The sequence below is a fragment of the Panthera uncia genome, chromosome F2 (genome assembly GCF_023721935.1).
Source record: "Panthera uncia isolate 11264 chromosome F2, Puncia_PCG_1.0, whole genome shotgun sequence".
In the NCBI taxonomy this organism is placed as follows: domain Eukaryota; kingdom Metazoa; phylum Chordata; class Mammalia; order Carnivora; family Felidae; genus Panthera; species Panthera uncia.
The window spans coordinates 16042725-16058152 of record NC_064812.1 but is presented as its reverse complement, the minus strand read 5'-3'; the positions used below and the strand labels follow the sequence as shown (position 1 = coordinate 16058152).

General features: G+C 41.3%; 1 protein-coding gene across 1 annotated transcript in view; it reads left to right on the top strand.

Annotated features, from left to right (window-relative positions):
* FER1L6 (fer-1 like family member 6) overlaps positions 1–14253 on the top strand; it is a 140637-nt gene extending 126384 nt beyond the window's left edge. The window contains exons 39-40 of the mRNA XM_049633507.1: positions 11398–11498; positions 13649–14253. Coding sequence (XP_049489464.1) covers positions 11398–11498; positions 13649–13832 — 285 coding nt within the window. The 3' untranslated portion in view covers positions 13833–14253. The remainder of the gene's footprint in view (positions 1–11397; positions 11499–13648) is intronic.
* The last annotated feature ends 1175 nt before the right edge of the window (positions 14254–15428 follow it).

The following is a 15428-nucleotide window of genomic DNA, read 5'->3' as shown; positions in this document are numbered from 1 at the left end:
CCTGAGAGGAAAATACATTGCAATCCAGGCCTATCTCAAGAAACAAGAAAAATCCCAAATACAAAACCTAACAGCACACCTAAAGGAAATAGAAGCAGAACAGCAAAGGCAGCCTAAACCCAGCAGAAGAAGAGAAATAATAAAGATCAGAGCAGAAATAAACAATATAGAATCTAAAAAAACTGTAGAGCAGATCAACGAAACCAAGAGTTGGTTTTTTGAAAAAATAAACAAAATTGACAAACCTCTAGCCAGGCTTCTCAAAAAGAAAAGGGAGATGACCCAAATAGATAAAATCATGAATGAAAATGGAATGATTACAACCAATCCCTCAGAGATACAAACAATTATCAGGGAATACTATGAAAAATTATATGCCAACAAATTGGACAACCTGGAAGAAATGGACAAATTCCTAAACACCCACACTCTTCCAAAACTCAATCAGGAGGAAATAGAAAGCTTGAACAGACCCATAACCAGCGAAGAAATTGAATCGGTTATCAAAAATCTCCCAACAAATAAGAGTCCAGGACCAGATGGCTTCCCAGGGGAGTTCTACCAGACATTTAAAGCAGAGATAATACCTATCCTTCTCAAGCTATTCCAAGAAATAGAAAGGGAAGGAAAACTTCCAGACTCATTCTATGAAGCCAGTATTACTTTGATTCCTAAACCAGACAGAGACCCAGTAAAAAAAGAGAACTACAGGCCAATATCCCTGATGAATATGGATGCAAAAATTCTTAATAAGATACTAGCAAATCGAATTCAACAGCATATAAAAAGAATTATTCACCATGATCAAGTGGGATTCATTCCTGGGATGCAGGGCTGGTTCAACATTCGCAAATCGATCAACGTGATACATCACATTAACAAAAAAAAAGAGAAGAACCATATGATCCTGTCAATCGATGCAGAAAAGGCCTTTGACAAAATCCAGCACCCTTTCTTAATAAAAACCCTTGAGAAAGTCGGGATAGAAGGAACATACTTAAAGATCATAAAGGCCATTTATGAAAAGCCCACAGCTAACATCATCCTCAACGGGGAAAAACTGAGAGCTTTTTCCCTGAGATCAGGAACACGACAGGGATGCCCACTGTCACCGCTGTTGTTTAATATAGTGCTGGAAGTTCTAGCATCAGCAATCAGACAACAAAAGGAAATCAAAGGCATCAAAATTGGCAAAGATGAAGTCAAGCTTTCGCTTTTTGCAGATGACATGATATTATACATGGAAAATCCGATAGACTCCACCAAAAGTCTGCTAGAACTGATACATGAATTCAGCAAAGTTGCAGGATACAAAATCAATGTGCAGAAATCAGTTGCATTCTTATACACTAACAATGAAGCAACAGAAAGACAAATGAAGAAACTGATCCCATTCACAATTGCACCAAGAAGCATAAAATACCTAGGAATAAATCTAACCAAAGATGTAAAAGATCTGTATGCTGAAAACTATAGAAAGCTTATGCAGGTAATTGAAGAAGATATAAAGAAATGGAAAGACATTCCATGCTCATGGATTGGAAGAATAAATATTGTCAAAATGTCAATACTACCCAAAGCTATCTACACATTCAATGCAATCCCAATCAAAATTGCACCAGCATTCTTCTCGAAACTAGAACAAGCAATCCTAAAATTCATATGGAACCACAAAAGGCCCCGAATAGCCAAAGTAATTTTGAAGAAGAAGACCAAAGCAGGAGGCATCACAATCCCAGACTTTAGCCTCTACTACAAAGCTGTCATCATCAAGTCAGCATGGTATTGGCATAAAAACAGACACATAGACCAATGGAATAGAATAGAAACCCCAGAACTAGACCCACAAACGTATGGCCAACTCATCTTTGACAAAGCAGGAAAGAACATCCAATGGAAAAAAGACAGTCTCTTTAACAAATGGTGCTGGGAGAACTGGACAGCAACATGCAGAAGGTTGAAACTAGACCACTTTCTCACACCATTCACAAAAATAAACTCAAAATGGATAAAGGACCTGAATGTGAGACAGGAAACCATCAAAACCTTAGAGGAGAAAGCAGGAAAAGACCTCTCTGACCTCAGCCGTAGCAATCTCTTACTCGGCACATCCCCAAAGGCAAGGGAATTAAAAGCAAAAGTGAATTACTGGGACCTTATGAAGATAAAAAGCTTCTGCACAGCAAAGGAAACAACCAACAAAACTAAAAGGCAACCAACGGAATGGGAAAAGATATTTGCAAATGACACATCGGACAAAGGGCTAGTATCCAAAATCTATAAAGAGCTCATCAAACTCCACACCCGAAAAACAAATAACCCAGTGAAGAAATGGGCAGAAAACATGAATAGACACTTCTCTAAAGAAGACATCCGGATGGCCAACAGGCACATGAAAAGATGCTCAACGTCGCTCCTTATCAGGGAAATACAAATCAAAACCACACTCAGATACCACCTCACGCCAGTCAGAGTGGCCAAAATGAAGAAATCAGGAGACTATAGATGCTGGAGAGGATGTGGAGAAACAGGAACCCTCTTGCACTGTTGGTGGGAATGCAAATTGGTGCAGCCGCTCTGGAAAGCAGTGTGGAGGTTCCTCAGAAAATTAAAAATAGACCTACCCTATGACCCAGCAATAGCACTGCTAGGAATTTATCCAAGGGATACAGGAGTACTGATGCATAGGGGCACCTGTACCCCAATGTTTATAGCGGCACTCTCAACAATAGCCAAATTATGGAAAGAGCCTAAATGTCCATCAACTGATGAATGGATAAAGAAATTGTGGTTTATATACACAATGGAATACTACGTGGCAATGAGAAAAAATGAAATATGGCCTTTTGTAGCAACATGGATGGAACTGGAGAGTGTGATGCTAAGTGAAATAAGCCATACAGAGAAAGACAGATACCATATGGTTTCACTCTTATGTGGATCCTGAGAAACATAACAGAAACCCATGGGGGAGGGGAAGGAAAAAAAAAAAAAAAAAGAGGTTAGAGTGGGAGAGAGCCAAAGCATAAGAGACTGTTAAAAACTGAGAACAAATTGAGGGTTGATGGGGGGTGGGAGGGAGGGCAGGGTGGGTGATGGGTATTGAGGAGGGCACCTTTTGGGATGAGCACTGGGTGTTGTATGGAAACCAATTTGACAGTAAATTTCATATATTAAAAAAAAATAATAAATAAATAAATAAATAAATAAATAAATAAACAAAGAGAGGTGAAAGGGCTTACAATTAGTTTCTACAGTGATGCTCTTAGAAAAAGGAGAGGGAAATCTCTTCCTTTACTTTCCACAGGGAATGGTAAGCCTTTTATTTTTAATTTTTAATTTGGTTTTGTCCTTATACATCCTAAAGGGAAAATGAGAATTGACTTCATCCCCACCCACCCGGAAGCCCCCAATCCCGGGTATAACCCAGCTGCCCCTCATCCTCTCTCTCCCTAAAGGAACCAGTAACCACACTGAGGAAGCTAAACCAGTAGCCCCCTCCCTGTGTGGCAGGGAGCTGGACCAGCTGGGAGTAAAGTGGCGAAATGGAAAACCTCTGTTGGGGTCCACCACGTCCTGAGGTCCTTCCGTCTCCGAGTCTCAGTTCCCATGTCTGTAAAAGGAGTGGGTTGAACTGGGTGCCTGCAAGGTGCCTTTCTAGCATGGACACCCTCTGCTTCCGAACTCCCCCCCCCCCCCCCCTTCCTGAAGGCAGCAGTCAGGAGGTCACCGTTCCATTCCAGTCACCAGCTGCCCAGCAGGGATTTGCTTACAGCCCCTGCCACCTGCCAGGCTTATTTTTAAAGCTGCTTATCTGTACACTCAGGCAGTGTAATTTAGACATTTGGATCACAAAGCTCCTAGTGTGGAATTTGGCTGTCCTTATAGTAAGAAGAACATCTCCAGGTGGGATTTCCAAAGAATGGGTGCCCTTGGGACGAGGGGAATGTGTATTGAACAGGTGCTTCATGAGACACATTGTACTGTTGCATTTTATGTGTTATCCTACTAAAAGCAACCTTTGAAGAAATCACTTCTTTAGAAGATGAAGATCAAGAAGTTTCTTTTACAGGTTAATCCTGTAAATTGACTGCTAAATAGCCCAGCTAAGTCTCAAGAACACCAACAACTAAAACTAAAAGGATCCACATAAAGACAGATACCATATGTTTTCACTCTTATGTGGATCCTGAGAAACTTAACAGAAGACCATGGGGGAGGGGAAGGAAAAAAAAAAAAAAGAGGTTAGAGAGGGAGGGAGCCAAAACATAAGAGACTCTTAAAAACTAAGAACAAACTGAGGGTTGATGGGGGGGGGGAGGCAGGGGAGGGCGGGTGATGGGCATTGAGGAGGGCACCTGTTGGGATGAGCACTGGGTGTTGTATGGAAACCAATTTGACAATAGATTTCATATTTTAAAAAAATTAAAAGGGAGGTTTCTGTGTTTCTAGTTTAGCGTGAAAACAATTGTCAGTAGCTACGATAGCCACACGCTCATTCACTAGACGGTAAAGGTTCAACAATGAATAAGACAAATTCCTGGCATCCAGAAGTTCACAGCTTAGCCGAGGAGGTGGTAGACACACAGATCATCTAAATAGTATGTAACCAATTCAGATTCTCTAGGAGCAGAGTGGATATTTTCATGTGACGATTATTTTAAGACAGAGTAGGTAATATGCATTTATAGGAAATTTAAAAGACACAAGAATGTAGAAGGGAAGAAATAGTACCCACATGCACACAACCCAAAGAAAGCTATTGCCAATGGCTTGGTTATTCCCAATTTGTGTGGATTTTGGTCAATATTACATAGTAGTGATCATTCCATATTAAAAATAGTGTCTTTGTGGGGGGCTTGATGTCCTATTGAGCATTCCCCTACATTGTATTATCAGTGTTATTATCAACTCTGTATTCTCAAAATAGAAGTGCTCAAAATAGTTGAATCTTTGTGTTTTTCTTCAGCATTTATTCATTTAAAAAAAGTTAAGCATGTGGAAACGTTGAAAGAATAGGACAGTGATCGACCATATATCCACCACCTAAATTCAACACTTGTTAATACTTTGCTGTACCGATTTTGTCTATATATGTGAGTATATAGTCTCGCCTTCTCTCCTCTCCGCACACACATGTACTTATTGGCTGAACCATTTGAGAGTAAATTGTAGACATTCCAACACTATACCTTGTTAAAAAAGATACTCAAACAGATAAATATAACGATCTAATTGGCTTTATTAAACAATTCATGAATAGGGTCGCGTCCATCTAACAAGTAGGGGAACTCCCCCAACTTAAAAGGAAGGTTTTTAAAGGCAAAGAGAGGGCATAAAGAAAGGAATTGATTAGCAGGAAATGCATTATTTGGGCAAGGTGCCCTCCTAAGAGGAACCAAAGGGGGTCTATCAATAAATTTCCAGATTGAAATTCCATATTAGCTGATTGAAGGTTAAATTCCTGGGTTGGGGAGGGGACTATAGTGAGGGACATATTAAGTCTTGATTTGTTGACATGGGTCTTAACCTATGGGCCTGTGGTTTTCTTTTTAACCATTCCTGAATACTTCAGCATGCATCGCCTAAGAATATGGTCATTCTTGTCCATAACCACAGTGCCATCATCACATATAAGAAGATAATAATGATTACCTAATCTGATATCCATACCGTATTCATTTTTCCAGCTATAAGGAGGATACCCTGTTACCCTCAAAATGTATTTTATAGCTCTTTCTTTTTTCAAAACAGATCCAGTCATAATTCATGTGTTGCTTTGGTCTATTTTGCCTTAGAACAGTCTCCCACCATTTTTGTCCCCGTGACATTACCTATTTGATGAAAATAGGCCTGACTTGCCCCGTTGTTTTCTCATGATGAAGCTTATCTTATTCTCTGACCCTACATTTCTTATGAACTAGAAGTTAGGTATAATGGCATTATCAGGTTCAGGTTAAACATTTGTGGTAATACTTAAGACCTGATACTGTTTATTTCATATTGAATCATGCCAGGAGGCACATGCCCTCAGATGGCCTCACTAGTGGTGATGCTGCGTTTGCTCACTTGGTCACATTGGTAACCATGAGATCTCTTCATTGTAAAGGTACATTTTCCTCTTTGCAATTAGCAAGTAACCAGTGGGTGACACTTTAGTACTGTGGGAAATTACTGTCCTGCCACCACCTTTCACCCAATGGTGATCTTGATTATTTCATTAGTGTTGCACAATGATTTCTCTAATCCTTTCTTCCTTCTTTACCCATTCCTTCTTTCTTTCCTTCCTTCCTTTCATCCATCCATCCATCTCTATTTACCTATCTGTCTGTCATCTAGCTATCTAGGTATCCACCCACCCAGCCAGCCATCTATCAATATATCCCTATCATCTTTCTATGTGTCTAATTCTATCATTCTTTTTCCACTTATTAGTAAGAATTCTGAGGAGGGCACTTGTTGGGATGAGCGCTGGGTGTTGTATGTAAGCCAATTTGACAATAAATTATATTCATAAAAAAAGAATTCATCTGTTAAGAAGAGCTTTCTCTCAACAAATGGAAATAAATTATAGTCACCACCTCTTCGAGAAAAAAAAAAGACAGGATAAATGTTTAATTCTCTTCATCAATTACCACATTTTAGAATCAAGGATCGGTTCAAGAGAAACCAAAAAAATGAGATTTTTTTTTCCCCCTTGCATCTTTTTCCCCTGGTATCACTATGGACTTACGTATTTAAAAATATTTTTTCTAGTTCTGCAAAGGACCTAGAAATGAAATCACCGAGTAGTAAGAAGACTTCTAGCAATTGGATCCTGGTTTCTAAATACCTGTCTCTACTGACAGAACCAGGTATCTTTGGCTGACTCCAGGTCTAGGACAGATAGAACACAAGATGAGCCTGGGACGTATCCTTGTGACAAATAGGACAGTTTGAACATCCAACAGAATAATGACTGTGCTTTGCATATTAAGCTTTTTCTGAGTTTTGAATTATTTTCTTAATTTATCTGCCCACAAATGGCATTTCTAGAGTATGATTATTTAAGGTAATATACACACACTCACATGGACATTACATGTATGCATGCATATATGTGTGCATATACATGTATGTATACATGTGTGTGTTCCTCTCCCTAAAGGACTTTGCCACACACATCCCCACCATTAAAGTATGAAAATGCTTTAGCTCATACCAGTGAAAGTCGTGGTTTTAAAAAAATGTTTATTGATTTTGAGAAAAAGAGTGCAAGTGGGGTGGGGGAGGGACAGAGAAAGAGGGAGGGAGGGAATCCCAAACAAGCTCCAGGCTCGGCACAGAGCCTGACGTGGGGCTCGATCTCACGACCGTGAGATCATGACCTGAACTGAAATCAAGAGTCTGACCATTAACCCACTGAGCCACCCAGGTGGCCCAAGAGTTGTGCTTTAATAAGCAATCATTATTGGTGAAGAAGGCATGTCTGACCTAAAGGACCCCACCCCTCCCAGGGCATCCACTCTCTGAGCGCGGTGAAGTTTGAAGTCCATAAATAACACACTCAGTACAACCAATCCAGTCTTTTCAGGACCTTTCCTTATCATTTTCTTCCATCCATAGATGTCATTAGGTTAACAGATAGTCTCTCAAGCTGTCCATTTTTTTTCTAGCTCTGATTGAAAATTACATTTGGAGGCTATTATTAGCTTAAGACCTCTCCTTGGTGCTTGGTTGAATGTCAATAATTAAAATAAAACTGGGAACCCTGTGTGTGGAGAGATATGGAATGAGGAGTGGCATTTAGCAGAATATGTCAGTAAACACTTTCTTCCTGCTGCCTGTGTGATATCAGAAAAAATGCTCTGTGACCACTCGAGCAGGGCGGGGAAGTGGGGGCAAGGCTCTTCGTGATAATAACCAATGACTTCTGTGCCTAGGGCAGAATTAATTTCGTATTCTCTGCTTCAATTTTCTTTGCATCTTTCCCTCTGTGGGAATCTGGATTTTCTCTGGGTGTTTTCTATGGGGGAGAAGATGTTTCCTGTCAAATTATGTGTTTCCATCCATGAAATAGTGTTGAAGGTAGCAACTATAATTTTTTAAGAGTTTACTATTTACCAGGCACTAGGTTGAACACTCTATACGTGTTATTTCATTCATTTTTCAAAGCAAGTCTGTGGGTAACATCTCAGGACAGTGAGTTGGAAGGCCGTAACTCACCCAAGGGAGCACAGCTAGCAAATGACAGAGCCGAGTGTCAAATGCCGATCTGTCTGTCCCAAATCCTATTTCACTCAGCTTTTACACTATGCTATGCTATGCTACACTGTAATAATCCTTATGCTACCCAAGGTCATCCCTTAGATGGAAGCCAAAAACATGTTACAATGCCTGGGCCACGGCAGTGACGATGGAGCTTCTCTTGAACATTTCAAAAAAAGACACATTTATTCAGTGTTATAAATAGCTTGTTTCTTTTCTTCCACAAAAAAGGGACTCTTGGACACATTAAATAGCAGAGGATACGATTTGGTGTCATAGCACCTTGGTGCACATCCTGGCTTTGTAACACAAGTTAGCAAACATCGTCTTGGTTTCCTCAGCTATAGAATGGGAATAAAAATGTTGTCTACTTTGCCAGTTGTCAGAAGGTTTAAATGGAATAATGTACATGTGAAGCACCATGCAAGTTATACAGCACAGTGGCTGGCCTGATTATTAAACAGTGCACAACGAAGAGGCAGCTGTGACCCTCTTACCCTCTTACTCTGGTCCTAACTTATCCACGGTTGACTTTTGTCCTCTCTACCAAAATTCTGGAGCCCAGCAATTGGCTAGCAACTCTTAAGCTGACTCTCAAATACAGAGGATTTGGATGAGGTTCGTAGCATATAAATATACTGCTCAGTAGAGCTTATTAGGTCACCTCTGAAAGACCTCTGGAAATAAGCCCTTTCTGCGTATTGGAAACCTCTCTGCCATGAGTGGTAGGCTGGCCTCTTAGGTTTCTTCCAGCCGTCAAGCCTTGCAGGGGCTCCTGTCTTTCATGAAAACTAGAATTTGCATTAAAGCACATCTGGCCTTTTGACAGGTATGGAATCTGAGGCCCAAGAAGACAAATGCCTTTAAGTGACAATTGTGAAGCCATGAGCCAATCATCTTATGTTAGAGTTAGGAAAGTCCTTGTAAAACTTTGAGTCCAATTATCGGGCAAATCCATGAAGAAGGTGGGAGGCAGCCTGCTCTCATGAAAGGAGCATGAGGTTTGGCATCATACAGACCTCGGTTCAAGTTCCAGTTGGTTGGCTTATTGCCTGTGTGACTTTGGGAAAGTCATTTGATCTCCATTGCTTCATTTCTCCATTGATAAAAAGGAGACCTACTTTGCTTGTTGCTGAGATGGGTTGATGGATCAATTGAAAGGACGTAGGCAAAGTGGGCATCCAATAAATCATTGCAATCACAGTTAGAGTTATAGTATTATCACTCTACTGTTGATACAGGCAGAGTGGTGTGGGGTGACTAGAATGGACAGAAGCTTTATATTCCTTCTTCCTTGGTTTTCAAATGTTTCCTGAGTAGCTATGTGTGCAAGTCATTACCTATGGGGGTCAAGGTATGTCAACAGAAATGAGAGACTACATATTCACATACTTTTAAGGAAAATTTCCGGATCATAGGACATGTAATGTGGTCTGAGTTGGGCCAGGGTTGTAGTCTAAAGGATGGATGAGACCACCTAGATTTGAACTCATGACTTCACTTGTAATAAGCCCATTGCATTTCTTGACTAATTCAGACATCCATGCCACTGCCTCTTCTCTGGGTTGTCTTCTCTGGCTTCAACCCCACCCCAGATACAGTACTCCTCTCTAATTTCTCCCATGATTACATTTTTGTGGTTGCCAGCAACCATCATGCTTGTTAAGGAGTCCTGATATTTTGGGGGTGAATATGTAAGTTAACACAGGCCCATTGGTTCATCAGAACCTTAACTATTTTTACTGGGATAGGAAATCAGGTTATGCCCCATCCATATGTAATTCCAAAAGACAAACTTTAATGACAAGCGTGGGTCTAAAATACTTCCATGATGTTCCAGTCCCCTACCAATTCTGTGTCCCTCCTATTACCTTGAATTTCAATCCACAAAACCGAAGGAGAAGAGATAAGTTCTCCTTCACCAAGAACAGGAGCTCCAGGAGATCAAGGATCCTATTTTTCTTTAAAAAAATTTTTTTAGCTTATTTGTTTTTTGACAGAGAGCAAGGGAGGGTAGAGAGAGAGGGAGAGAGAGAATTTCAAGCAGGTTCTGCACTGTCAGCACAGAGCCCAACACAGGGCTCAAACTCACGAATCATGAGATCATGACCTAAGCCAAAATCAAGAGTCGGATGCTTAGCTGACTGAGCCACCCAGGGGCCCCAACGATCCTGTTTTTCTTAATCATTAAGTTCCCATTGTCTAGAACAGTGCCTGACATTCAGGGGGTTCCCAAAAGTAGTGAATGACTGAATGAACAAGAAAGAATGGCCCTTCCCTTTTGCAGTGGTCCTGTCTCACCCTTTGATAACCCAAGACTTAGATCAGTGCCAGTAACTGGCACAGCACTCTGAAGAAGGACATGACAATTTTCAAACCAGAAGGGCTGATTCTTACTGAAGGAGAAGGAAAGAGGAAGTGCAAGAATAGAAGGATAATTCTGGAACAATTTGTGGAGACAACAGAAACAATGAAGGATGACAGAAAGCCATTTGGCAAATGTAGGGCCACACCCACCAATTTCCTCTGGAGAGCTGACAGAGAAGAAAGATTGTAGCAGATTCAAAAGGGTTCTGTCACTTAAGTAATTAGTCCCCTTTCTAATTGCTACTGGGTTTTTCTTAAGTTTATTTTTGGAGAGAGACAGAAACAGTGTGAGTGGGTGAGGGGCAGAGAGAGAGGGAGAGAGAGAGAGAATCTCAAGCAAGCTCCATGCTGTCAGTGCTGAGCCCGACACGGGGCTTGAACTCACGAAACTGAGATCATGACCTGAGCTGAAACCAAGAGTCAGATGCTTAACCAGTGGAGCCACCCAGGCATCCCTAATTGCTACTGGGTTTCTATAGTCAGATATTGATTGAACGATTACAAATGAAATAGCACGTTCAACCAAGTATATATGTGTCTTATGTGTACAGGTGGGACCTCTCCCTTCACAAAACTCAACAGCATCATCATTTCAGAGCTTTCACTGTTCATCATAAAAATAGCTTCTCCCAGAACCAGAAAGGTAACAATTTTTCTCAAACTAAGGCAGCAGGATAGTCAAAATACTCCCTGGCATTCTCCCACACTGTACACTTCTAGAAGGTTGGCATTGCTCCCAGCAGCTCTTTGTGACTAGAAACTGAAACTTTTGTCTTTGTGCAGGGCAAGGTTGAAGCTGAGTTCCACCTAGTTATGGCAGAAGAAGCTGAGAAAAATCCTGTCGGAAAAGCCCGGAAGGAGCCAGAGCCCCTGGCCAAGCCCAAGTGAGTGGGGTCCTGTGTAAGAGCATCAGAAATGGGAAAGGCCCTTTGCAGTCCCCATAGCCGAGGGTGGGGCAATTCTCTAGAGGGTCCCTCTGGCAGGACTGAGCCGCAAGAAGGCAGCTAATCCAGGTAGGTTTTTGTTGCGATAATTGAGAAATACTCTAACAACAATACAGGCTGTTCGGAAAATGGAGAGGGTGCCTTTCTGTAATAATGGATAAGCATTTCTAGAATAATTTCGTATATTTTTTCTACTCTTTTTTATGTGAATATGAATTCTACATGTATTTTTTTCTACTTGTTCTCAAGTTACACATACACAATTGTCCTAATGTTTCATTTATCCTTGCTGCAAAGTTTTGCATGGTTGCCATAGTGGTCATGATTAGGACTTTTTAATACCTGTGGAATACTCTATAGATATGATGCTCATAACTGACTTGGTTACCACCCCATAATTAGATAAATTTACTTCTTTCTTTTTCCATTATTGTAATATGATGAAAATATTTCCCTTTTATAAGTTACTACTTTAAAATGAATTCCCAAAAGTAGAATTACTAGAAGAAAGGGTTACCCTATTCAATTTAATCCGTGGTTACATATCAATTAAAAAGTAAATACACACACACACACACACACACACACACACAGTAAATATAGGGGCATCTGGGTAGCTCAGTCGGTTGAGCATCCAGCTTCAGCTCAGGTTATTATCTCATGGTTTGTGAGTTCAAGCCCTGCATTGGGCTCATTGTTGTCAGCACAGAGCCTGCTTCGGATCCTCTGTCCCCCTTTCTCACTGCCCCTCCCCTGCTCAAGTGCTCTCTCTCAAAAATAAAATTAAACAAAAAAACATTAAAAAATTTTTGTATTTAAAAAAAATTTTTTTTAACGTTTATTGTTGAGAGACAGACACAGAGCATGAGCAGGGGAGGGGTAGAGAGAGGGGGAGACATAGAATCTGAAGTAGGCTCCAGGCTCTGAGCTGTCAGCACAGAGCCCGACGCAGGGCTTGAACTCACAAACTGTGAGATCATGACCTGAGCCGAAGTCGGTCTCTTAACCAACTGAGTCACCCAGGTGCCCCTCAAATTTTTTTTAAAGTAAATATATGGGGTGCCTGGGTGACTCAATTAAACATCCAACTCTTGATTTTGGCTCAGGTCATGATCCCAAGATTGTGGGATGGAGCCCCGTATTGGGTTCCATGCTGAGTGTGGAGCCTCCTTAAGATTCTCTCTCTCTCTCTCTCTCTCTCTCTCTCTCTCTCTCTCTCCCCCCCCCCCCCACTCTTCTCCCCCACTCGCACATGCTCTCTCTCTCTCTCTCTGTGTCTAAAAATTTTTTAAAAACACTGAATACATGTTGGGGCACCTGGCTGGCTCAATCAGTACAGCATCTGACCCTTGATCTCAGGGTCATGAGTTCAAGCCCCACGTCGGGTGTGGAGCCCACTTTATAAGTAAACATATGTAGATATGAAATACGTATACAAAATACTCTTTCAAGTTGTATTTTCCCTACCCTTCCTGAGACCCCAAGCATCCGAAGACAAGTGGTCCCTTCTCTGTCCCTACTTTTGATCTATCATAGTGTTAGAAACATAATAAGTACTTATTCATTAATTCAAAATTATTTGTTGAGCTCCTACAATGTATACCTACTAAAAAAACACTTTGAAGAATACTGAAGAAATGTAAGACCTAAGCTCTGTCTTCTAAGAGCTTCCAATCTGTTTAGGGAGATTCTGTTCTGTTTAGAACAGAAGACCGGTATGCTAGGTTCAAAAAGGAGCTACGTCGAGTGATAGATGAGATAGGGATTTGGAAGGAGGGGGATCTTCAGGGACCAAAGTGGTCAAGGAGGGCCTCTTGGGAGAGGTGGGGCTTGAGCTGGTCAGGGTTGGACAGACGGAGGGTAGTCAGACTCTTCCCTCCTCCAGACCAAGCTCTGAAATGATGCAGGAATCATTATCACCCAGAATGTTGGATTGCTCCTGCTTCAAGGCAACATGGACTTCTCCCATTCCCAGGCATCTCCTTGTGGGCCTCTAGAAAGTGAGAGTCAGAAATACTTCCCGAGGTCTGGAGAATCCTCTGTGTTGACATCATGGCCTCTTTCCTGATTTTCTCTTGCTTCCCTTGCAGCCGCCCAAACACCTCCTTCTCCTGGTTTGTGAGCCCCTTCAAGTGCCTGTACCACCTCATCTGGAAGAATTACAAAAAGTACATCATCATCGGTTTCATTCTGATTGTCCTCATCATCTTCCTGGTCCTCTTCATTTATACCTTGCCCGGAGCCATCAGCCGAAGGATCGTCGTGGGCTCCTAGAGAATCTTGGAGGACCCAGACCCTCCCATTCTACTTACTCTCTCTTCTTCCTCATTTCTAAATGTGTGAGAGCATGTGCTCTGTGCAGGCACCCATGCTGGGTGCTGAAGGAATGAACCCAAAGGCCCAAGAACCAGTCCCTCTTTCTAAGCACAGATCAGCCCCTCTTGGAGAACATGGGAAAGGAGCCCCTCCTCCCTGCCTCAACCCCTGCCACCACCTTTTAAACTCACGAGCCTTAAGCCATGCTTCCACCCATGGGCAGCATGAAATTATGACTCCTTTGCCTCAGAGTAATCAATGGTGACCTCAAATTGACTTAGGTGAATGTTTTCTTTATGCAATTGGTTTTATTCTGAGAGATCTGATTCTGGGTCTGAGATTTATTGAAATTCCTTTTTTTTTTTTAAATAAAATTTTTACAGCAAATAAACTGAAAACATTTTAGCAAATTACTAGACATTTAACCCGTCCCATATATCTTAACCTCGTTTAATCCTTACAGTTTATAGAACACATTCACTTACTCAGGCCATGAAACTGGCTTGGAGAAAACTTTGTATCACCTAAAATACTTTGTTACTGAAGTTCCCATCTAGAGATGAGGTGTTGCTGGTTTTCCATCAAAGTCAACACTGAAAAGAATATTTTCAATAGTAATGAGTTCTCGAGAAACCCATTTGGATTTATGCTCTATGGCGATTTCCAAGTGGGAATTTTGTGAATATGAAATATAATTTTGTGTGAGTATGCATTGGGGGAGGGGAGTGGCCCTCCACGATAGCAGTAGAAATTCTCTTTAGCCAGATATCTAAGTGCCACCAAATGTGATATTCCCAAAGACCATGATATGAATGACCATCCTGGGCACAATTTAGCACTTAGTCTAACCACCATATGTAGTAGGTACCATTATGCCACTCAAGCACAAATTAATTTCAAAAGCAGTCCCAGAAATTAATATCCTACACACTCGTCAGATGGAGCCAAGTTTTTTGAAAGGAAACGTCTGATTTTTCGAAGTACACCGTGTAGATCTGCTACCCCCTGTAAAGCAGTGGAAGTGAGGGGCTGGTGTTCTCAGTTAAAATAAGGAAACAAAGGGATTGGAGTGTTTGGTCTCGTACGCAAATAAATATGGCAGCCATTTCTTCTTGTGAACCTGAGGGGCCATTTGTCAGTATTGAGGAGGCTGGATTGGGGTTCCTGCTCCACACCAGAAGCACCAGGGCTACTGTTTTCTTTAGATAGTCTTGCACCTGTGTCACTCTTATAAAATGTAGGATATTAACTGCCACATGGAAAGTCGTTCTAGAATGTTCCTGGTCGGTCAAAATAAGATTGAAGCATATTCTGCATGATTTTAGACTTAGTGTCGTTCATTAAATTCTGGCCCTAGGTGCTCACTGCCTGGTAACTAAAATGCCCTATTTTCCTGAAGGGATGAAAAATAGAGCATTTATGGCACTGGCAGCATTTCCTAGAACATGCTTATTCTTACTATGGAATAACACAGGCACCAGCAACGGTGTAGTCAAAAATACTTGATGGCATGGAATGTATACACTGAGTACATTGTAAGTAAAAAAATATGTA